Source organism: Brienomyrus brachyistius, chromosome 9, assembly GCF_023856365.1.
Source record: "Brienomyrus brachyistius isolate T26 chromosome 9, BBRACH_0.4, whole genome shotgun sequence".
Taxonomy (NCBI): domain Eukaryota; kingdom Metazoa; phylum Chordata; class Actinopteri; order Osteoglossiformes; family Mormyridae; genus Brienomyrus; species Brienomyrus brachyistius.
The window spans coordinates 1901897-1926898 of record NC_064541.1 but is presented as its reverse complement, the minus strand read 5'-3'; the positions used below and the strand labels follow the sequence as shown (position 1 = coordinate 1926898).

The window sequence follows — 25002 nt, the reverse complement described above, 5'->3', positions numbered from 1 at the left end:
CTACAGCCCATGCCAAAAAAATTTTCAACAAAATGGTCTTTTCAGTAACTTTCCTGGTTTTAATTGAAAGGTTTCTTCTGATAAGTCAGCATGTATCAAGAGTGGCACGGATCCACAACAGATACCAGTATTACAAAATACAATTAAACTTTCTCATAAACTGGGTGGTTCAGCAAAATAAAACAGAAAAACAAGAATATGCTGTAAAATATAATCCACATAAGCCTGAATCTGGGCTCCCGAAGTCGACTCTTTTAGCCTTGTGTGTCAGGCAAAAGAGGTTTATAAAACTAGGGAGGGACAGAAGGATTTTGTGTTACTTTTTGGATTAGGCTGATGTTTGAAGGACAACAGATAGATGCCATGTAAGAGAAGCATGACAAGTAGGACTATCAAGTGACAGAGTAACTCAAAAATGAATCTGAAAATCAGATATGGTGATTAACAATGCTGCCGGTAGCTAGACCCAATGAACATATCACAAGGCAAATAGGAAGGGAGGAACTAAAACGGCTAAGAACTGTGGGGAAAACAACCCCGCTCATCAGCCAGCTCAGCACTGCAAGATAAAAGATTACTTTTACCTCAAACTATTTGAAAGGAACGCAGCCTAGTACCAAGACTACTGCATTCTTATGCATGGGATAAAGGTAAAATGTGAGGCAGCTCACAGAAAAAGGCAGCCTGGGACAGAGCTGTTCACTGAAGAGAGAATGAAAGTAGTGAGTGGTGTGAAGATTCTTAACAGTGCTGGAACTTAGTAGGACACAGATCTATTTGCTCAACTGCAATCCCCAGCTAGTTTTATGGTACGTGCAAGGGAAAAATTAAAAACAATAATTCTTAGTTAATATGAGCTCCTAAGAAAGACAGACAAATTAGCTGAAATCACAGAAGACACTTTCCAAGTTAAATTTATTATCAAGAAGAAAAGCTTCAAACTTATAGAACTATCAACTGTACATATATAAGTGATGTATTTTTTATTACAAGCATCAGCTATAGACAAGACATCTTACTGCCATTATTTAGAGATGGTCACAATCCATTATTATTACTATTATTATTGTAATATCAAATTGTTCTAAGACACTGTCTTTGCTCATGGATGAAGTTAAAGCAGGTTTAAACTCTGAGACTGTAAAAAACTGGAACCATGATCCTACATGACCAGAAACACATAGCCAAGCTCCCCCAGCAGTCAGAAAGCAACAGGCCATGATCCGACTTCAAACCAAGCCTGGTACTGAACTGGTCGGGGTGTGATTACAGGGCTTCATTTCTGGTCTTTCTTCCTCAGACTATACCGGCCCAATAAAATACAGGACACCTGCTTTTTCCAGAACCGCCAGAACTATACAATTATCAAAAGCATTTTTTTGGGTGAACTTAAACCCACTTTCTTCTGAAATACAGAGACTCTTGGTTTTTACAGCCCGATCATCACACAATGTGTGACAGGATTCCAGCATCTGTATTACAACAGGTCACATGGTAAGTCCTCATCAGGTCAGTTCAGCACCTTCCAAGGCTGTCCTTGGTAATAGCAGTAGTGACTAAACAAACCACAGCATGTGGACATACAGGGATGCAGGAGACGCAAGGCAGAAGCCACACGGACACACCTGAAAGGGCTCTTTTGTGTAAATGAGTGCTTCTCAGTCCTGGTCTCACACTCGGTCCAGCTGAAATCTTCCATAATTAGGTAAGATTGAGTGATTCATTCACTGCACCAAATGATAAAATTCCTTGAGGACTATTCGATCACAGTACACCAAAAGAACAAAACATGAAATGTATATGCCAACCGAATGCATATCTGTAACTTGTTCATTTGTGAAACAAATAGAACTGAAGAGCATATAATTAGTAAATAATTAAACGATGAAAACTGCTTTATGTCTCTGAAGGGGCAAACATTACATTTTCAGGAGCATAAGTATTCCTAGCAATAAATTAGTTTGGAAAACAAAGCCTGTTTTGAAGTGATTCATTCAACAAACAGTCCAGCAAAACATGAAAACCAGAATATGATGAGTTGTATGGACCAGCACTGAGAAACACTAGAACAGATCTATTTGGAAATTCACTATTATTAATTATTAATACTATTACACTTTCGTCAGCAGGGCAAAGACGTCTGAGGATAGGACACTTCACGAGTAGCCAAAAAGTGTTCCCTGAAACACCAGAGAACACTGTATTTTGTCTGCTTGCTATAAGCTTTCACTGAAGGTATGACCTCCCCTTTAGTGAAACAGTACAGTTTAGGCTCCCTTATTGTGGCACGGTAAACACCAAGATCGAAGACATTCAGCGATAAATTTACTGATGTGAGAATTCATGGTAAAATAAGCAAAGCATGAACTCTTCAAAACTGTATTTTCCTAAATGGCAAGGAAAACATGTATGTGTTTTAGATTTTTTATTTTTTTTAAGTGCCAGTAAATGACCTTTGTGAGCAGGATAGGCCAGTCAGAAAGGAATTTGTAGAATGTATTTACCCATGAATCAGTGCTGTAATTCCCGGTGGGGGGAGGTTTCGGGGCAGTGGGAGGGGCTATGTGCACAGGAGGGTGTGGTTTTCGCCGTGGCTCACAGAAGGCAGCTTTCTCCGATAAGGCAGGGACACGTAACGCGATGACGCACGTGAACACACTGAAATGTATACACACTAGCACAAAACGACACACACACACACACACGTTTTTATTCTTCATTCTTAGAGACGTCACACGTCCAGCCAGCCACATCAACAAGGAATTCATCCCAATTCAACAGCGACACCACAAGTGCTACAGTGATCCCTTTAGCAAATGCACCTTAAAAGCCTCAAAAAGTCCAGAGCAGTCAACTATAAAGTGAATCAGAAATGATTCATTATTGCAATCCAGGCAATATCAACAATAATAATAAAAAACACACTCACACACACAAACAAACTCCTCTCTCAAAGTAAAATGCTACAATTGAAGGAAGTCAGCATTCAGAGTCTGGTGATCTTCACTCCAGGGTCGCCTACGATGAGTCTGGCCATGGAAGGATGGACCTGGGGTACAAACAGACGGCTTCAGACAGTATTTACAAGCAGGTCCCTGCATCACAGGATTACTGATTGGTCACAGATTTTACAGCAAGAGTTAATAAACAGGCAATAAATAGTTAAGAATGATCAATACTTCATCAATAAATCATTAGGGCCTTCCAGTCGATGTTTATCATGAGAAATATATATATAAATCTCTCTGACAGACACTGGCTTCGTCCTATTTACCCCACTTAAGTGGCTGCACAGAGATACTACACACTTTGGTGACACATGTCGCTGTGCGAAGTGTGCAAGTGTATGTAAAGGGCTCAAGTGCCCAGGTGCTTTTTAAAAGCAATGGGACACACTTGATATCTGAAGAGGTGAATAAGAAACATGCTACAACTATTTTGTCATTTGTGTTAGTTCTGTTTGGGGTTGTCCTAGACTATATCCTAGGTCATGTAAACATTCGTTATACTACTTTGCACACTTAAAATCGAATTTTCTTAGGAGTCTTGCTGCTCTGATATGCCGACAGTCATACTTGTGTTCGATATAAACTTTAGTCATCACTGATGCAGTGCATTGTGGTCTACATACTTTGACAAATACTATACGGAAGTGGTTTTCGCCAAAGTATGGATAAAATACACTACGTGTGCTGCACTTGGCTTATTTGAGAGACAGGATATGAACGTGCCTATAGTGTGTGAACTTGGTGTCTCTGCCTGGTTGAATGAAGGTTTATTATTTATTAAATGAAAAGCACCATACACACATACAGTAGGGCAGTGTTTCTCAACCCAGTCCTCAGGGTCTCACAGATGCTCCCTGCTCCCTGTCAGACACTCCATATTTTTAGGGAGCTGGGAGACCCAAGGCCTGGACTGGGAAACACTGCAGTAAGGGGGATGTAAAATGACGCATACAATGCTGTGATTCACTGACAATCCTGCTGTTCCCACCTGTGCCTGCAGGGGTCCATACGGCACCAGCTCCCCATCAACGGTGAGGGTCCCACGGGGGGAGAGGGGCTGCAGCCGGAATGCCTTGGCAGAGACGTGACTCACGTAGGGGGACGTGAGGCTCATGTGGGCGCCCCTCTCCATGGCCAGGAAGAGGCGCAGCAGGGTGGCCCTGGAGATGCCGGCCCGCACAAAGGTCAGGTGGATAAGGCCATCGTCAAAGCGAGCCTGGGGGGCGGCCAGGAGGTCAGCCCCCAAGTGCGACTGGTAGATGGCCAGCACAAGGACGAAGTCACCCTCCACCGTCACCCAGTCCCGAGTTGGTAGTGGCTGGTCCAGTGGCGGGAGGAGGTCATCTCTGGGGGGGGCGTAAACCTCACTGATGGCGGAGCGGGTCTTCACTGGGCCAGCTGGCTCGGCGATGTCGAACGTGAAGGAGGGTGATGGGGACCGGAGGGACGGGGAGGGAGACGCTGAGCCAGGACTTCCTGGCCGGGGGGTGAGGTAGGTGGATGTGAGTGACGAGGCAGCTGAAGGGGATGAGGGGGGTGTGGGCGGGGACATGGACAGGGACAGCTTTGGGGGCAGGGAGTTGGAGTTAGACTGGAGCAGAGATAGAGGCCGTGGTCTGGAAGAATTCTGGTTCTGATCCACGGATTTGGGCTTGTAGGAGCGGGTGATGTGGCGGAAGGGGGAGGAGATGGTGAGAGCACGCTCCCGTATTTCCAGTGTGTAGGGCTGCCGCGGGAAGGCGTACGTCCCATTCAGCTCCGCCTCCTCAGGACAGTAGCCGGAGTCGCACTCCAGCTGAGGGCCTGGGCCCCTGGGAGGGCCGCAGATGGCGCTGACTATCTGACTGGACGGGGCAGAGTTCTTGCGTTGCTCCCTGCGCTCCTGATAGCAGCTGTCGCACTCGTCCTTCCCGGTTCCTGCCCCGTACTGCTCACTCGCTTCCACTGCTTCCAGGACGTCTTCCAAGCTGCCGTTCTTCCCGTCTGTGGCACTCTCATCCTCCCTGTCGTCAGAATCCTCCATTCCCACCTCTGTCCTGCCATCTTCCTCAGGCGGGCTTCCATCTTGCACATCACCCCCCTCCCGCTCCCTCTCTGCCTCCCGTTCCCGCTCTCTGTCTTCCGCCAGGCTGCTAGTCCGGGTCACTCCACCGCCCCTGGCCCGCCCACGCCTCCTCTCGCGCCTCCTCTCCCGCTCCTTCTGCCTCTCCTGCTCACCCTCCTCATCGCCCCTCTGCAGACTCCGCTGTTCACTCAAGCCCATGTCAGAGACGGTCCGGTGGATGGGGGTCCTACAGAAGCCCTCCAGGCCCTCAGTGATGCTCCGGGAGAGGGGCCGCTTCTGCGGGGGGGGCGTGGCGTCTGGCGAGGCTGTCACGGCCGTGGGAGGCAGGTAAGACAGGCGGCCCTTGTAAGACCTGAGGGAGGCCAGGCGTACAAGAGTGCCAAGGGTAAAGCGGGCGGAGCCCAGGCCGCGGTACCGCTCGCTCTCGATGTCCACGTCTGACACAAAGCCCCAGGCCACCGACAGGAAGGAGAAGAGACGTCTTTGGGTCGGCCGTCCGTTCTGATTGGAGGCTGGCCGACTGGTCATCACGGAGACCAAGTCCATGGGCCTGACACATCCACGGCAGAGCAGGAAGCAGCAGTTCAGGAGGAGGGGCTCGCGGAGGCACATGTCATAGCTGGTGGAGGCCAGAAACATAGCTGGTTAGGGCAGGAGCAGCTCTACGATTTGGCATGAGGGCTAAAGCTGGCCAGGGGGATGGGGGAAAGGGGCGTGGATCTACCAGCTGATGGGGGCTAAGCGTGTCTGGAATGTTCTTACTATATGTTGTTACAGAAATGATGGAATAACATTACATGTGCGTGCGAGACAACACATGACAAAGTAAAGGTGAAGTAATCACCCTGCATAATGGTTGATAGATCCAGCGAGTGCATTCCCAGAGCCACAGGGAAGGATCCCCACTGGAGTCTTTATCGCCTCCTCCCAGTCGGGCCGCTCCATCAGTCCATTTATTACCTGGCGGGGGGGTTAAAAAGAAAGACAGGTTAAGCTCCTGGCTGGATATTCACTGCTGGCGTCCAGATATCTGGCTAAGAGGTGGAACAGACAGACAGACCTCATGCAGCAGTCCATCACCAGAGACAATGACGATCCCGTCCCACTCCGCCAAAGAGATCTCCCGAACCAACTCCTTAGCATGGTTTTGACGTTCTGATAACAAAAAAAAAAAAAACATTTCTTAACTAAAATATAAAACAATAAAAAGGTACAATTTAAACTATGTGGCTCGCAGTGAACCCACCTGTCTGAATGAGGTTATAACTAATGCTGGCCTCTCTGATCATAGGCAGGATGTGGCTCTGACACCATTGCATAGCCTGGCCCCGCCCACTGAAGGGGTTAACCAATAGCAGCAAGCGTCGGGGACGAGGCAGGAGGCTTTTGTTGAATTCTGTTGGAAAGGTGGACTTTAATTTATTAACCCAGGGGGAAAACAATGTGGTAAGCACGAAGCTGAACACAAGGTTAAGAGGTGTACAGTTAAGAGTGGACATTGTATTATGTATGTACTGACATTACATACTGATATTAGATTTTTCTTGTATGTGGCTGTCCACAGGGCTTCGAGTCACCAGCAGGGGGTGCTGTGGCACTCAGTCCCAGCAAACACTATGGCAATTACAGGGAGCACTAGCGGCAGTGGCGTTACTCACCTGTAGCGGCACAGACGGTCACGCCTCTGAGCAGACACTGCACGGCGGCGCACCAGCGTTCGGCATCAGGGCGGCTCTCTGCCAGGTACGCCCTCACCTGCCGCCGCCGGGACACGCCCTTGCGGCGCCGACCCGAGGGGTACCAGTAAAGCAGCAGCAGGGGGGGCGCGGGGTGCCGGGGGCAGCTGCAGCCCAGCAGCTCGGCCAGGGGCAGCAGCAGGCGAGCCTCCCTGCCGGGCCGGGCTAACAGCCTCTGCACATGCAGGTGGGAGTGCGTCAGCGTCAGGGCGTACTTGGCCCCGCCGCCCCCTGGGCTGTTGGGGCAGCCATTCCCATCGCTGTTTCCACCCCCCACACGGCTCCAGCCACTAAACTGGCCATGCAGTAGTGCCTCTGCGGGGTCGGGGGGAGCCACATCCGGCGAGGGCATCCTGAACCCTGAGTGGGAGGTGTCCTCACTGGCCCGGTGTGCCCCGATTCTCGCTGCACTCGCTTCCTGGCAAACCGGACGGGCTTAAATGGAGCCAACACTAGAGTTTCTGGTGGCTGGACGCGCTCATCGGTGCTGAGGTACCCGGATCCGCTTGGGCCTGCGGCACATGGCTGGAGAGCGGAACACGACTGAGGTAGAGGGCATGCACACCCCTCAGCACCTTTGCGGGAAATCAGCAGCTAAATAACGCCACAAGTTCCTCATTTCAGTGCTCAGGCGTTACAATGTGCATTCAGAAGATTCGCACTTCTGCTCAGCAGGACGACATCTCAGGTTTACACGCATGTAATCTACAACATTCTGAGTCTGAATCCTAAAACAAAGGCTGACTTTCGGATGGATTGCACAGGGTGTAAACAACCCAATAGCTCTTACAGGACTAAACGGCTAAAGGTCACCAGCTCAGTCAGGATATCAGCTTCAAACTTGCCTTCAACAGCTTCTGCATCCAGTTATTTTTCAGCATTACTTAAATACTTCACACATAAATCACGGTGAATTGTTAGTTGATGTAAGAAAACTTTCCAGCTGTAGTTAATATAGTGTTGATCTTTAAACAATATTGTAGTGCAGTGAAGTCAGTAACTAGATGTTCAGAGGTCGACTGGAGAGTGTTTATCATCACACTCACTGAAAGTATTAGTTTCCCTACGGCATTACACCACAGAGACAATTCATACGTTAGTCTAGTCGGTAGACAAAAAGACACTTATCCATGTTCTGCAAAAAGCTGCAAGTCCAAAACTTTGGGAATGCCGGAGTAGGTGAGGCTGGAGTTTTGAAAAAACTGGGGATTTTCTGGAAATGAAATGGCCTCTGTGGTCCGGAAGGCTGGCGTTTACGATTTCCTTTTATCTGACAGGAAAATGCTACAAAATGCAGTATTAAGATTAGCTTGTTTTCTTTGCCTGATTCTGTCCTCTAAAAAAAGACTGGCTTAGTTTTTCCTAAGAGTTAGACTTATGTTAGTCATCTTTATTAGGAAGCATCTGCTCCACTGGTGTCCTTTCAAGGAGGCACAATATCCTACGGAGAAAAAGAAAAATGATATTTAAATTACTTACAAATTAATTACAAATCTGCAGTTCATACTGGGAAAAGGTAAAATGGCAAGGAAAAAAAATAAGTTCGGAAGACTTAAAATATCTGTGCAATCAAAAAAAATTCATAAAAATAAAAATGTCAAAAGCCCACATTACAAAAAAAAGCAATGAAGAAACAGAACAGGAATTTTGAAAAATTAATACTGAATGTAAACTGCACAGAAAATTGCAGAGTGGATCACACAGCAGATCACGCAGAAATGCAGACCTGGCACTTTTACAGCCACACTGGTGTTCAGGAGCGTCATCGTGAGCGAGCCATATGGAGCAATGTGACGAAATTCCTGACACGTAGCTAACTGGCGCCATCACATGGAAACGGTGCCCATAACGTCCCACTTATGTCAAACGGACCCAGCCTCACTGAACCACTAACTGCAGCCTGACTTTACATTGTGAAATGCCAGTTAAGCTGTTAAGACATTCTTTAATAACTATTAATCAATTTAATACCAGGATATTTGGCTAACTTCATTTCATCAGCATGCTCCTACATTTACTATAACTTTTAAAATATAATTTTCCTTCGAAGAAGCGTGTTTGACTCAGTGATGAGAAAATGAACTAAGCTGAGTTCACGATGCCTGGTTTGACTTTGCAATATATAATACATTGAATTACTTTCATCTTCTATGTTAGAATAACTTGATATTGACCTCCAAGCTTTTTCACAGTAGAGAGCGTAGGGGTGACGACGGCCGCAAACGCAGGAAATTCCAGAATGGCCCCCACTCCATCAAGCGGATCTCCAGTGAACCCTCACCCACCAGCCCCATATCAAGAAGACTGAGACTTTCTTTGAAGTGTTTCATGGATTTTTCAAATCACTCCAGCAAAAAAAAAGACACGTTAAAGGTCAACATTTTCCAAGTTCCAAAAACTCTCAGACATTGTGTCAGGCAGCCGGTAGCTATTGTATCCCCTTTGTTTCTCAAGTGCTGGACAGGGTCCACGTCGAGTTATGCTTACTTAGTCACACAAACACGATGACTGATTCATGGATAATTCCACAAATCTTACTTCACCACCCCCCCCATTTATTGCCAAGTACAAAGAACCACAAATGATAAAATTTCTGAAAACGCCTGGTCTCCATAAACACACTCTCGATAATGTATCTACAGAGCAAAGATTCTGAGACTGAGACATAACAGGGTCATAACATCAAGGTCTATGGACTCACTATCATGCACATCCCCCCCCCATGCAGGCTGTCAAGATATCGCCGACAAAGCATGTGAATTTAATTATACACAAGCCACGCGAGAACAGGCTCATAACCATCATAAAAAGTACAGTTGCTGTTTTAGCGACTCCAATTAAATTCTGGAATAGAATTAGAACAGGGGCAAAGGGATCCTGAGAAGAATATAAGCTTGCATGAGTACCGCATAACCAAGGTTCATATTAAAAGCCGTGGGGGAAAAAAAAAATAAAAATCAAGATTAAACACATGAACCAAAGCAAAAGCCAAAACTACCGTAACAAAAGTGATGAAAGAATGCACACATCCTTAACATGGTTCATTTATACCATTTTCAGCAAACAGCAAAGACCTGGAGCCCCCGCACATGATGCGATTAGACACCCACATGGTCCCGGGTCCCTATAGCTCATTTCATTCATACGCTCCCCCTTAATTACACTGGATTATGGGCAGTGTAGCCAGTGCGCTCAGCAGACACACTGAAGCAGCCTGTGTCGGTTCCTCCACAAATACTGCAGCCGCAGAGCACCCCCCCCCCCCCAGTCACTCTCCATGTAATCATCATATGTATAAGCACATAAATGCGGTGACATGTCCAGTAATGAGTCTATTTTAATTATGAGCTAAATACTTACATGCTTACTAGCCCCTGACAGTCATATCCACCAATTCAGAAAAACAAATTAAATGGCAAGTGTTTAATAGACAAAATACTCGCTGAACAGAAAGACAGTAGGTTCATTGATCAGATTCACTTCCCCTGCTTAGAAAAGAACAGAAGGCAGTTATGTCTGCCTGCTCAGAAACAGCTCAGCCTTTGGTTGAGACGTCCCAGCCGTTTGTCCTGCACTGACCAACACGGTCAGGCATGTGACAGAGCACCGCCAGCCCGTAACACGCACAGCCCCAGGCAGCTCAAGGGGCTTACAGGAACTTTGGGATCTCGTATGTAGGAGGACAGCTTGTTCACTTACAGCAACTACAGGTAGATGAGGACGGCTCAGGTTTCGTCTCTAGAGACCTGCATCCGAAGCCCTGCTGTACCCAGGTACGGAGCATAAACACACAGAACCAAGGAAAAAACATCTTATGGCCATCAGTGGCTAAGTGGCCATAAATCTGAATGGTCCATGACTCAATATCCAGTCACTGCTGATCAACTGGTCCCGGGAGAAATCAGGCACATTACCACGACAGCTGATTCAGCTCTGTATTCGCTGGTCTATAAGTGTCTCCCATCCACTCCACGACTCTCTTCGGCACACAAAGAACCAGGCTGCCTACTACACTGATACCCGGAAAACAGTCCAGTTACAAAATCCAATTAATCTGGATCAGCCCAACAAATTATTTAAGGAATCACGCTTATAGGAGTAACTCAATCTTTGGCTGAAGTCCTGCGCAACAAAAAACATATACTGGTGCCTAGAGCTATCTTTCACATCGCTTTACAAAAAAAGACATGTAGACGGAACTTCACATAAAAACATTATTATTACTACTATTAAAAAAAAAGAAACAGAAAACACGTAGTCTGTTGATCACCTCTATATGCGTCACAACAATGAAATATACATACAGTATATAATTTATTTAAAGCAGTGTTGATTAAAATACGTCATTGATTTGTGGGACACTTTATTCTAGGCTGACCATCGCTCGGTCCCAGGATATTACACTCTATCCGTATTAATTACCGCCTTAAAAATGATACTATTGTCCATCCGAAGTGAACTTTGCGGGGAATAAAATAAAATAAAAAAAAGAGTTTATATTACGCTACCTTGAAACGCAGCTCTTCGTTGTATCAAAATGCAGTCATAAAAACGTGCTGTTTACAGCCATCACATGTACTTTGAACAATGATCAATAGGCAGAAGTTACAATAAAACGGCTGTGCAATACCACACTTAACTTGGTCTACCTACCTAGTCCACAAAACAAAAAAAAACACCTAGAAAAACCTGAACGAAATGACACTTAGATACTTCAACAAATTAAAACTATATTTTAGGGCACGATATTTCACTTCATTTTTATTATGCTTAACATGTGAAGTGTTTGCACACCGAGACCTCTATGTTGAAAACAAAAAGTCTAAAGAAATGGTCAGTCTTTATAAACTTCAGCAAAAAAAGCATTCGATCCCCCCAGTGATCTTTCTCAGATATCGGACTTCTTAACTAACGTAAGGTTAACATAGTTCTGCCATTTAACTGACGGAAAAAAACAACTTGAACCATAACATATAAACTAAACGGACTTCAATAAAACGGAGCCAGAACAGAAACGTTTACCGGCCTAATACAAGATCAGATGAACGTTTCCCCAGCAGCGCTATCTAGATTACCAGCTGGCTGCCTGTACCATGGAAACTCGGCTTTCTGTGCTTTAGCTAACGCCGGGCATCAAACGCTTTAGGATAAACAGCCAGCTGGCTAACTGGTTTAGCAATCAGACCGTGAAGAACACTTCGTCTGTGCCGTTATGTTGTGCCCTGCTCTGCTGGGGTCGTTAAAGGTGTCCCATTAGCGAACCATGACAAATTACCTCATTCTCGCTTCCCAGGAGCGAAGTTAGAAGCTGCCTCGTCGGAGACCCTCGCTTTACCCAGGAAGTGAGTCCCAATTGTGTGCGCGCTGGAGGCGGGAGGTGCTTCAGAGTTTGACCGACAGGTAACAAAACCAGTAGGAGAAAATAACAAGATATCATGAGCCGCCCACCACAATACGCGAGCCAATAAAAATAAAGTTGTTGTTTTTTTTCTTAACTAGCCGATGTTGAGGAAACCAGTTAAATGCCCGGTCGGCATCCTCCGCCCTTCGAGCGGCCGCCTGCCCCATTTCATGTCCGTCGACGACGAAATGCTTTTCTTCTGCGGTCCAACTTGTCCTTGTTTCGGTCCTCTCGCGAGAAATAACTCCGGGAGCCAAGTGCGCAGACACATGTTGGGGAGCATGCGGTGAGGGGGGTGCTGTCCACCGCAACGCATTGTATTTGCGTGTGCATTTAAATACGAAGCTCCTGTCTAAAATATCCATCCATACGTCTAGCTTTTTTTATCCTAAACATGAACGTAGCATTGCTGTATTAGCTTCCTGTAAGGTGTCAGTTATTTTCCCAAAATGCCTGTCGTGGTGTCACGACTGCAATGCCCGGTTTGATTCATACGAAATTACCTGGCAAGGTTCATTTTCTACATTCCAGCCTTTTATATAGGAGTCCGACATATTCGCCCCAATATAATTTTTTCATTCATTGTTTAATATATACTATTAGTATATATACTATACCATTATGCAGATGACAATCTTAACAGCACTTGGGTGGAAAGCTGCGTCAGCAAAATATTCATAGGACAAAATAGTATGTAAAATAGTGAGCCGTAAGGCTGATTTCAAAAAAGTTCAGCGTTGGTCACAATCATGCACATCTATTTAAAACAATATTCTTCACGTAAGTTTTCAAATAAATCTCGAGCTACACGCAACGGTGTAGACGATCATTTTTCCTTCCTTGAGCTAATATCTCGGCTTGGATTGCTAAATTTCACCTGAAAGTCCGTCTGATAAAGTACTCTGCACCACAACTCCAGTATCACAGAAACCTCGGCTTCCTATCTTGAGGTCTGCCTGCATAGGAGGCGATTATCCATTTGTGTCCAACACAAGTTTGGTGGAAATCCCCCTCTTCCTTCCTCCCAATGCTTTTTACCCAATGGACCAGGATATAATTAGTGTTTAAAGAAAAAAAGGCTTAGAAAACCAGAAAGCCAGTGCCAATGATTTCCAGGTATTCCCCAGAATGCACCATCCCAACTCTTCCAGAACACTCTACATACTGGGGCTTTATTCTCCAAAATATCTTTTGATTTAGCTGGACTACCTGCAGTAAGCTTACAACCCCTGCAGTGGCATAGAGAGCTAGGCATAGGCAAAGCCCAATGCTCCCTCCAGAACTTCCGCACAATCAAGAGCGACGTGGGCAGCATCGCACAGGCATTTGAATGACCAAGCACCCCAGGGGACAGCCTAGGCCCAATTACAGTCCAGTCCTTTACTAATTAGTGGATGTGTATCAGTATATATCACTTTATGAATATAACCCCATGTGAAAATCTCATCCTGCTTCAAAACTGCATTTCTGTAAGCTTTCACTTTTAAATTCAGATACTGTAGAAAAAGCCGCTACATAAATACAGGACATTCTGAGCTGCACACCAAAAATACGTGAACCAGTTCAAATAAAGTTACGCATAACATATGCATGATCCCAGTACTATACAACCCTGTAAAAACCATGGAGCAGCTTATTTAAACCACACTAGATTTTGATTACTATAAACGTATTTGCACATATGATGCAAGACATTCTTCATGGACATAATGGTCAGACAGCAGGATTTTGTCATATTTATTCGATACAGACTCCAAGCCTAGGAGTTCGGCAGAAATGGTTCTAGTTCTTGTATCCGCGGCTGGCTCTGCGGCCGCGAGCGCGCTCAAACTTCCGGCCCTTGGAGCGGACGTATGGCCTGCGGACAGCAGCAGAGTGTTAACAGGATGCAAGCAGAACACCACCAATATTACATCAAACTCATATCACAATATTCGGACATGCAGTGACATGAAGCAGCGTCTGAGACAGCATGACAGTCGGGGGAAAAACGGCAAACAGGGCACTCACTTGGTGTGGCTGTGGGGTGTTCCAGTTGCCTTCCCGAAATGCCTGTACACCTCCCTGCTCTTCCGTGGTCCTGAGACAGGCATACACTTTCATTAGGCAAAACATGCTAACTGCATGGCATCATTAGACCTACAAGTAGATGACCAGCAAGACGGCGTAACTAAAGTCTATAAACCTGACACAAATACCACAAATACCAAATAAAATGGAACGACTTCATGAAAAACAGACACAACTATCAAATTGCAAATAAATTTTTCAAAGTTCTTCCACAAATAAAATTCTTCCAACACCGCTGTGCTTATAGTCACGTCATCTCATGAGGGCAAAAGAGTCAATTAAAAACAGTGACAAAGCGAAAAAACAACTGGCTAACTTCACTGCCAGTTGGCCAAACATAGGTTCAAGCTATGGCAGCAGAGGCTGGGACATGCAGAAAATCCAATAAGCAATATAGTAAGAACATCCAAATGCTTCCACTTATAAAGGTCAAAGTTAGTGTCCAGTAGAGCAGCTTAGCTCTCTTACAGTTTTCCAAACTACCAGAGTACCACAGCCCTCTGCTAAAGACCCCCTCCAGTCCTACATCAGAGCTCACCAAACAATAACAGTCCTTCATCACACCCAGTCGTCCACAAATACCAGTGAACGGTACCAGTATCCAAAGCCTCACCTGAAAGCAGCACGGTGCTCTGCCCTTTAGGAGCAGCCAAGGCTAGCTGGTCAAAGGTCATGACCTGTCCCCCAGACTTCAGGATCCTGCGACGAGCCCTATCTGTCACTCTCAAGGCACACACCTGGGAGTGAGGGAGACGGGGGAGGGGCATTAGAATGGGGTGTGATGTTTCACCACGTCAGTAGTCAGTTTCTCTTAAGCTAGTCTTCTTAAAAAAAATGTTTTTTTTAAAATAACGCAATATGCACCGCACAATTCATGCAATTATTGCTGTTTTAACAACATATATTTGAGATAGGACTATGAATTCTGTATATTAGGCCGTTAGTGAATTATATACCACAGAGACCATGACACAACCAAGAAAGTCAGTCAGGCACATCAGTAAATTAACACAAAAACCTACTTTAGTGATCAAATTGCTGATGGAGTTATCTGCATAACAGATCGACAGTTCACTGTTGCAAAAAAAAAATTAAGTCCATCTCTCACTCAAAAGAAAATTCACTCACACACAAACACACATGCTGGAGAAATCTGAAAATGATAGCACACTGTACCTTGAGTTTGGGGATATCCTGGATTCTGACATCATCAGTTATTGTTCCCACGACAACAGCGGTTTTGTTATCACGGCCTGGTAGCTTCATCTTGCGTATCTAAGAAAGAAGAAAGTAAAATGGAATGATATAGAAGGGTAAAGGATGGAAAGAATGCAATGAAATGCCAAACGGCACCTACAGAACAAGTTAAAAGAGTGGACACCTACTGAAAATTATGTTCAACACAATAATGATCCTAAGCACACCTTTAGGTTAGGTACTATTTTCTGTAATCAAAGATAGAGGTTGGGTGCCGCGACAGATGACCTAGCCCCCACAATCCCCCAACCTAAACCTCATCAAGCTAGTTTGCAATGATTTAGACTGAAGAGCAAGAAAAAGGTAGCCAACTTGTGCCCTGAACTTGTGGAAACTCCTTCAGGCCTGTTGGAGAAGCATTCCAGGAGGCTACATCTGGAATCTGATTGAAAGATTCCCACGATTTCGCAATGCTGCTATCGAACCAAAAGGGGACTATTCTGAAGTGTCTAAAATTTCAGAAAATCAAGATGCTGAACGCTTCTCTTATTTGTTGTAATATCTGATAGGTATTACATCATAGTCCAGAGGCCTTTTACTATATGATGAATGGCATAGCTAAAACAGACAGATACTTTAAAATACAGGTGCATGCAGACTTTTGAAATTGCTACACATCAAGTTATAAGTTAAGGAAAGTTTACACATCAGGGTCATACACACCAGGCGGGACAAGGAGAGCGGCGGTCGGTTGGTCTTGCTCATGAAGAGCCTCTTCAGGACGACCTTGTTGAAAGGGGCAGTGGAGCGACGAGCCAGGAACCTGTACAGCTGCAGGGTGACACAGTGGGCATTATTTTCTATTCCTTCCCATTTTCCTCTAAATGTAGACACTCAAAAATAACATGACACGACCAAATTGGGTTGCCTCCTGGACATTCTCACCTTAACCAGGAGCCTCAAGTAGATATCCTGGCTCTTGGGCTCTTTCCTGTGAACCTTGCGGTCCTTGTTGTGCCTGATATCAACTCCCTGAAAGACAGTAAGTGTTAAAACTTGCAAACAAAAGTAACTTACGAGTCTAATATTTCAAAGCATAAAATCCTTAAGCATTAACAATATTCATGTTTTATATTATCACCCCCTACATCTTATTTACTTACAATGACAATACATAAGACAACAGTACTTATTGCGCTACAAGAACCATAACGAGGAAGCGTTAGCACAACTTAGAGGCAAGTACATTGATATTAGTTGTCTGTCAGTGATTATATTACTGTAAAATAGCTGACCATGGAAAAAAACTTAAGTTACAGGGAATTAAACAAATCCCGATAAAATGATGTTGGCCAATATTTAGTTATCCCGAGAGACTAAATCTTAGATACAAGAACAACAAGGCTAACATAAGGCCATGCGTAAACCAACCGGCCTTAATATTTCAGCTAAAATGAGCCACATACAATTAGAGCAACCAACCGACACTCAACGCAAAGAATTTGCTGGTCTAACTGTAAACGGGTTGTATAAAAATATCCAGGCCTCACATTAATCTGTATTTCAGCTGACGCTACGTTTACAGAGCGGTACGAGCGAAACCCCACATTATGTTAGCAGCCTTCTGAAATTTTTGCAGTTAATCTCATCATACCATCATACATGCAGGTAATACGAATGTATTTTTTAACATAAAACTCTACAAAGCCTCAACTTGGGCACGTGGGGAAAATATTTCACAGTTAAAGACCGATGGATGTGGATTTTCAATAGTTCATTGAGTGAACAATGCTAGGCACCTACCATCTTGGACACGACGAAAAGGGAAAAGGAGCGAGCGCGTTCTCGCGATAAGCGAATGAAGTGTGACTTGGACGCTGCCTTGTGTCATGTGACTCCAGTGTTCTTTCTGATTGGGTGATCCTGGATGCACCATATTTATTGTGGGCAAAACCGAATTCCGGAGTGTGTCCTGTTAGAGAAAGAGAAGAGAGGGTCCGGACACAGTTCGTGGTCTCTCTACGGGATGTACGTGCTGCTTCTGATGATGCCGAAGCTTTGGTCATATAGACATTCGATTGGTTTGTTTTGAAATGGACTATTTATAGACTTCTTCCAGAATAGCGCAGATGGTTTGTATGTAGCGCCGTAGTATTGTCATTATAAAAATAAATATGTTTACTTGCTGGATTACAAGCGGGTTAAATCTATTTAAAGAAATATGATAATGGCATCGTGGCACAGGAGGTATGCCGCAAATATAAGGATGGCAATTTATATTTCAGCTTAGATAGGTACATTATGCATAAAATATTCCTGAACTTTACCTAAACACTTATGAGAAACCAACAGCATCACACCAACAGGCTTGTAGGCCCCCAGTGCTGTAGATATGTGCGTTTCTCCTTAAATCCAGAAATGTGTGGTTAAGTGGACTGTTGGCTTCGAATTGCCCATAATGCTTTGCAATGGACTACTTTCCCATGCAATGCGTACCCCAGCCCAGTGCCCTATGGTCCGTGCGGTACACTCCAGGCCCATTGACAACCCTGATGGGCATTTAAAAAAAAATGGACAAATTGACATTTTAGCATGTGTTAATATTATACTGCAAATTCACTTTAATGAAATGATTGTACAATTAATGTTTTGCCACAAGGTATATATTTAAAACACAGAATATGATAGAATTGTCTTAACTAAAAATTAAAAAAGGAGTATTAATGAAGAGCTCAGGCTGGAATGGGGTCCACAAATGTCAGCATTCAGCCTCTTTGCTGTCGAAAATGACACAGAAAAACGGTCCAGATGAGAGCAACACCTCCTACAAACACTGTCCGTGCCACTGGTGGGACCAAGGAGAAGTTCACTGCCTGGAAGGAAAAGAAAGATCTGCAGTTTTATCTGGTGGAGTACAATATGTTCCAAAACCCAGGTCTCATACTGTACCTGCATTGTGGACCAGTAAACCACTCCAGTCTTGAGAAAGAAAAAGAGAGACCATTATTAATACTGGTCATTATCAAATGATTAATGTTTATTGCCATAGCCTTTTAAAGTCTCTCTCCCACTTTCTAAGCATCACCTTGTAGGAAGTCCAGAACTTATCTCGCCAGTCTTCAAAAAGGTCCTGTCTTCCCTCCAAGGCACTCAGCCCTACGAGAGACACAACAGTATGACAAAAGCAGCTGAGACTATGAAAACAGACTGGAATTATGCATGGCTAACCACAGACAAAGTCTCCCACATTAACCAGCTCCATCTTCTATAGATATGTAGAAGACACTAATAGGCTTATTTAGATATATTCACCAATGTAGAAGACACTGATTGTTGCAGGAGCTGCAATCACTTGATCTAGCAGCACTTTCGCAGATACCCTTTTGACTCCTGTCCCAGGCAGCATCCTTTCCAAGCCCTTCAGCCAATGGTAGTTGAAATTGGCGTGAAAAGAAAATCCAAGAAGAGCCACCCGGGCCGTCTGGTCCCAGTTAAAACCAAACCACGTCCCAGATTTCGTTTCTGATGAGGCTTCAGTCTCCTTTGAGATCAGGTTTGCCTTTCCAGGATTATCAGTTTTGCTCTTTTCTGACTCCAGTCCCTTTTGCGGTTCAGGTGAGGAATCCGTCTTCTGCTTTAATTTCATGTCTGGTGTTGCATTTTTGCTCTCACTTGCCTCATTTGCAATCCATTGATGTTGACCTGACGGTGTGAGATCTGCACCTACTCGCTTCTGGTCAAGCACACTCTGTTGGATGAGGTCTGCAGTGGCAAATAAGGACGTGTATCCTACAACGTTGGTTATGTAAGTATGGGACCTGAACGTGGACCAGACTCTGTTCATCACGACTGCTTCTGAGACAGAATGATTCAAGAGATGGAGAAAAGCAATAAATACAAGACAGGCATTAAGCCAAAGGGTAAAAATACATATGGAGGCAATACTTTTCGTGGTAGTAAAATAACAGATTAGTGTTTCATATTTTACATTCCATTGCTAATGAAAAAATGAATTGATGCATTATCCTATGGAAGTATTATCATAAGGATAGTTCTTAGATCTCTTGAATACAAGAAAAATTCATAAACAGAATTTAATAGATATAGGGTTCATTGAGTACTGATAAATAATTAAAGTAATTGGAAATGTAAGTAACTGAAATCTTGGTACAGCATTTACAAGTTGCACTCTGATTACCCTAGAAATAGTTTTGAAACATACCTTAGCACTCTGAGCGCACATTTGCCAGTGGAGAAAGCACAAGGTGAAGTTACACTATCTACACCCTCACTGGCTCTGCTGAACAAATTGGAGTGGAGTCTTTTGGTGCCGCTAGCCAGTAAGAAACCTCTATGTTGCCAAGAATCTACAGGCCAAAGGTCAGTGTTCAAGAACACGTGACACTATTGATCTATCAGCCACTTTTAGATTTTATCATAAAGACGTGTGAGTGAATACATAATGACTATAAGAGGGGAATAATCGATACAGAGTTTAAATGGACATATAAGGCAGCATTTTAAGTATACTATACTACACTATATTTAATATATTACCACCAATATCACAGAAATACATGCATTTTTTACAGTGTTTCATTTGGAGCTCAGAAGTTTTTCCTGGGAATTTTATGGCGCTCTAGACAAAATAAACTAGGAGAAGACAGTCCATCTCAAATGAATAAAATATTATCCACCCAGTTTCCATATTTGCCCCAGGCACATCACCAGAGAGTAATGCATTATGTTACTCACCGCAGTCAAGACCAAATCAGAGATCACCAACTGAATTAAACATGCATCCTGCAAGTTTGTATGAATGAAACAAATTGAAGTCGCAGTCCAGTTGCTTTGCTGCTTAGCCACATGTTGGCTTGTGCTAAATTTAGGCAGCTTCTATTGCTGCCAGCTCCTCCCTCGGCTACCAGGATCTGGCTTTCCTGCCGGTCTTCACATTAGCAATCTGCTAGTTTATTAGCTAGTTTCATGCTGCCGTTGTCCCGTATCTGTTCAGGTTAGTTATTCTGTTAATAATAATTGATGGGCACATCTATTCTGTGTGGAAAAACACAGAATAATTGTTTGCCTTGAACAATGTTCAGTCATTTTATTCTTATTCTTACAAAAGCCCTACAAAGGAAATCAGATACATAATACAAGCTCTTCAAGACACCAATGGGCCTATTCATTTATATAACTTAATTGATGTTTAAAGGGGGTTCTGGGATGTGTCTATATAGACATCTGCAATTTCTGAGTAGCAACAGGTTGAACTCTCAGACAGGAGAATGTGATAATTAGGGCAGAGTTTAAGTTGATCAATTAAAGGCTTGTTAGAAGCTCAAAGGACACGCTTCTGCCGCTGACGCTTAACAACCTGTCTCTAGTCTGCTTACAAAAGAGATGAAGCCTGGGTATCTGTACCAGTTGACTTTTCAAAAATAATTGCTTTTATGTGCTTCCTCTATTGCTTTCCCCCCTCTCAGTTCATCCTACAAACCACAATTCTGTTTTCTTAACCTTTGGCAAGTCCCACCTCCTTTTAAATCCTCCTCTTTCGACCACCCATCCCATCAGTGTCTCCACCAGTGTCATTTCTGGGTTCCGAAGAGAGAGAAGACCCAGGTCTAAGGTGAGTGAAGAGATGCTTTAACCTGTAAAATGTTTGTCTTAGGACTTTGAAGTGTTATAACGCCCTATTAAGAGTAAGCTAGGGTGTTAAATCTGTGCAATTTGATAAATAAAATAGGTTTGGGTGATTAAATCATAATATTGGGGATCTTAAGTTTTCTTTATGGCTGTAACATAAGCTTGTGTATGAGAATGCAAAATAATCAGGAGGGCTTTGTCACACAGTCAGGAGAATGTTAAAGAGCGCTTTTACCATGCAGAGCATACAGAAATGCATTATTTAGGCCTGAAAGTAAATGAGGTGAATAAATGCATTCAGTGCTGAGAAGTTTAATATCACAGCAAGGGCAGGAAAGAACAGGACAAGGAGAGAGAGACGGAAAACAAAGATTACTTAGTGTATCTTTGTCAGATTAACAAAATGTATATGGCACTGGTCCTATGACTGGATCGCTCTTACTTTTTTTTTGTAAAATGTACATGGATTTGGTATACAATATAGATGTGAATGATGCTATATGTGATTAAATTGAATGCTAGTATTATTTCTACCATTTCTATCAACTGATAGTTCTGAGATTCTTAATGGTCTTCCTCCACCTGTGTGCTTTGCTTTCTCCCTATGCTAACTGTTTGTTACTTTGGCTAGTCTTAGTTTTGCACTTTACACACAAATTACCCCCCCCCCCCCCACTCTCCCTCCCTGTCTATCTTCATCTGTCCTGTAGTCATGCGTCCATCCAGTTCCTTGACTTGTGAGCCGGGTGCGGAGAGAGTAATCCCATGGGGCCGTGACCTCTTTACATTTGTGACATCAGCAGCCGGTCACATGATGAGGACACTTCAAAAGCCAAGGAAAAACCGGCCATCGAAGCGACAAGTTAATCATCGGCGGTTTTTGCACAACATGATACACAGGCATGTGAAACTACGACGTCTGCATTATAAAATCCAGAACCAAGGGCACTGTGAATCATTCTGACGTTTAATCTCTTCCTTTCAGGAAATTTGCAGAAATTGAGGCTGCCAACCACCAGCTTGCATCTGCTATTTTCTCAAGGGACAATGAGGATGGCCAGACCCTGTCTCTGTGTCAGGTGCTAAAATCCAACCAATCAGATGAAACCCCCAAAGAAGGTACATCTTTTAAAATTCTCTATACAAAAGCATCACATGCTGTTAGATCCTGAATGTTCTTTCATGATTCACTCAATTTCCCTTCCACACAGAATCCAGCAATGTGACTTTGTGCCTGCCTGTTCTATCTCTCGATGATCCTGACCCCGAGACTGTCACAGTGGAGCAAAGTGGCCTGTGGACGATCAGCAGTCACTCGCATGAACATGATTTCGCCACTGCAAATAGGAATTCAGAGACAGCAACGAACCCTCTAACTTTACCGAAAGAAAACTTGGGGAGAAGGGAAGAAGTTGGACAAGCCATATTTGGGGAACTCAGCTCATCTAAACAGCACAATGACTTTGAATCCTGCTTTGACTTTGAAGTGGACCCCATGAAAATTGACTTGATGAGATTCAGTGAGACGTTATTAGGTGAAAACGACGAGCAGAAAAATATTCAAAACTGCAATAGAAGCCAGGCCACCCTGAACTTAGAGCAAGCAGAGGCTGAAGCTGATGCCACTCAGTGCCCGTGTGTGGATGGCCCCCTCCTCCGAGGTCCACCAGCTTTCCATTCTGATGGCCAGTCACTGGCTTTCTGTGATTTCATGATACCCAGCATCCCTGATTCCCACTGTTCCAATACTGACCTAAACAACATCATGGAATCCTCTCAGTCACACATACTCAACGATTCTGGCATGATGGACAGGAACAGAAGTGAGGAAGACTGTATGGATCTGCAGTCCCTTTCAGTATCATTTTGGGAAGCTGGGGATGATGGTGCAGAAAGCTGCAAGATGAATTTTAGCAGTGCATTTGTATCCTACGCCAACAGTGGCAGCCTTGATGCCATCAAAAACCAGCAGTTCAACAATCATCCCGTCGCTCTTAGTACAGATATGGGTCAGTCAAACTACTTGAGCTATGATAATATGGAGAACCTCCACAGACACACCAGATCTACATATGATCCACATCTGGACACCCTTAGCAACGCAAGTTATCACATAGATAGTAGGAAACCGAATTATTGCAGCAAGAAAAAGATGGACCATGGGATTCCACATAATGAAAGATACAATGCAGATACTTTCACAACTGTGTGCCCTAATCTTGTCAATTTTGACCTAACCAGGAGGAACAGAGGAGGTGAGAATGACGTCGGCAGAGACCCGAGTAAGTTGAGTTCCTGCAGCTTTGAACTGGTAAGATCTGGCAACAGCTCCATGTTGTATTACAACGATGCAGAACAAAATGCTCTGAAAGGGCTTGGATTAGATGGCATCTCCACACTAGAAGACAATGCCCTGTGTTACAAGAGCTACACTTCAGGTTATCAGAGAAAACCCATTGGCTCTGTCCATACTTTTTCCAATTCATGTCACAGTCATCAAGGAGCCTCAGAGTGCATACAAAGGGATTCAGAACAGCAGGCTGGGCTGCAGGGATCAGGATATTGGAAACCCATGCCAGACATCCCAGAAAGCCATCTCCATAACCATGGTGCTCTGAATTCAGTGTCCGTCCAGAACTCCTGCGGAGCTCACCGGAATCAGAACCTCTTTACAGGGGTGGCCAGAGCTTTCCCAGCCTCCAGCGCAAAAAGACACCTCAAGTGTATATTAGCCCCGGCCCTAGAAGAGGACTGGTTATTTGATGAGATTGAGTTAAAATGACAGGAGGTTTAGGATTATCAGTTTAACTCATGCATGGAACTTTATATCTGGCTTGTATATGAAATATTTTGTGCATAGTGATGGACAAAATGATGTTTCATGAACCATTTGCTGTATTTTTTGACCCCAGTAGATGGTGCTCTCTGTTCAGAAAAGAGCCCATAGCCAGCCAAAAAAATACAGCAAATGGTTCATGAAGCGTCATTTTGTCCATCACTAAATATGAATGATTATAAGAATTTACAGTAAAAAAAAAGAAAAATGATGACCTGTGTGCAGTTCAGAGGTTCAGTATTCATGTGTGTGATAAAACATGATCCCATGTCCTTAAAACAATGCTGCAAATGAATTCAGAAAACTGCCCTTTCTTAAATGTTCAGATCTGTTAAGCTTGGCTGAATATTTCAGTTCTTGTTCCAATATATTTATTTATTAAAACAGGATTCGTAGGCATGGTGGTGCAGTGGTTAGCACTGTTGCCTCACACCTCTGGGACCCAGGTTCGAGTCTCCGCCTGGGTCACATGTGTGCGGAGTTTGTATGTTCTCCCCATGTCGTTGTGGGGTTTCCTCTGAGTACTCCGGTTTCCCCCCCACAGTCCAAAAACATGCTGAGGCTATTTGGACTTGCTGAATTGCCCGTAGGGATGCATGTGAGAGTGAATGGTGTGTGAGTGTGTCCTGCGATGGGCTGGCCCCACATCCTGGGTTGTTCCCTGCCTCGTGCCCATTGCTTCCGGGATAGGCTCCGGACCCCCCGCGACCTGGTAGGATAAGCGGTTTGGAAAATGGATGGATGGATGGATGGATGGATGGATGGAAAAGAGGATTCTTTTTTGGAATATCATGTATGCTGCTGTGGAAAAGTGAATGATGCATACAAGTGAGGGCACCCCCATCTGTGATCAATGAGATAAATCTCACTAAGAATTCCAAACTGACAACATATATTAAAATTAAGGTCAGATCTGGCCAGATGCAATTTAACAGCAAATAAACAAAACAATCAGCAATTCTAAAAATTCAAGTTCCACAGAAGCAAAAAAGCACTAGTTTTGCTACAGACAAGGTTGGTTCTCTACTTCTTATCCCACA

The 25002-nt window shown here is 44.1% G+C and overlaps 4 protein-coding genes across 6 annotated transcripts; 1 reads left to right on the top strand and 3 right to left on the bottom strand.

The window, feature by feature from the left end:
- Positions 1–898: 898 nt before the first annotated feature.
- sphk2 (sphingosine kinase 2) lies at positions 899–13793 on the bottom strand. The gene is made up of 7 exons (XM_049025676.1): positions 12085–13793; positions 6732–8250; positions 6320–6469; positions 6134–6228; positions 5918–6033; positions 3997–5692; positions 899–3049 (listed from the first exon to the last, which is right to left on the bottom strand). Exons 2-7 carry the CDS (start codon positions 7159–7161, stop codon positions 2987–2989), a joined length of 2550 nt encoding a protein of 849 aa, XP_048881633.1. The 5' UTR covers positions 7162–8250; positions 12085–13793; the 3' UTR covers positions 899–2986.
- A 139-nt stretch (positions 13794–13932) lies between these two features.
- On the bottom strand, positions 13933–17378 carry rpl18 (ribosomal protein L18). The gene is made up of 7 exons (XM_049025809.1): positions 17281–17378; positions 16423–16509; positions 16201–16308; positions 15457–15555; positions 14894–15017; positions 14221–14290; positions 13933–14068 (listed from the first exon to the last, which is right to left on the bottom strand). Exons 1-7 carry the CDS (start codon positions 17281–17283, stop codon positions 13993–13995), a joined length of 567 nt encoding a protein of 188 aa, XP_048881766.1. The 5' UTR covers positions 17284–17378; the 3' UTR covers positions 13933–13992.
- An 839-nt stretch (positions 17379–18217) lies between these two features.
- On the bottom strand, positions 18218–19321 carry si:ch211-120k19.1 (uncharacterized protein LOC563199 homolog). Its single transcript, XM_049025795.1, has 4 exons — positions 18790–19321; positions 18563–18633; positions 18427–18456; positions 18218–18350 (listed from the first exon to the last, which is right to left on the bottom strand). Exons 1-4 carry the CDS (start codon positions 19319–19321, stop codon positions 18243–18245), a joined length of 741 nt encoding a protein of 246 aa, XP_048881752.1. The 3' UTR covers positions 18218–18242.
- LOC125748952 (uncharacterized) lies at positions 19188–23991 on the top strand. 3 transcript variants are annotated; one of them, XM_049025708.1, is made up of 5 exons: positions 19188–19282; positions 21055–21109; positions 21837–22026; positions 22112–22245; positions 22338–23991. In XM_049025708.1, the coding sequence occupies exons 3-5, from the start codon at positions 21839–21841 to the stop codon at positions 23906–23908; spliced, it is 1893 nt and encodes a 630-aa protein (XP_048881665.1). In that variant the 5' UTR covers positions 19188–19282; positions 21055–21109; positions 21837–21838; the 3' UTR covers positions 23909–23991. The 3 variants fall into 3 exon arrangements, with proteins under 3 accessions (XP_048881665.1, XP_048881664.1, XP_048881666.1); XM_049025707.1 differs by lacking the exon at positions 19188–19282 and adding an exon at positions 19726–19857; XM_049025709.1 differs by lacking the exon at positions 19188–19282 and having other exon boundaries at positions 21013–21109; positions 22338–23408; positions 23620–23991.
- Positions 23992–25002: the final 1011 nt, after the last annotated feature.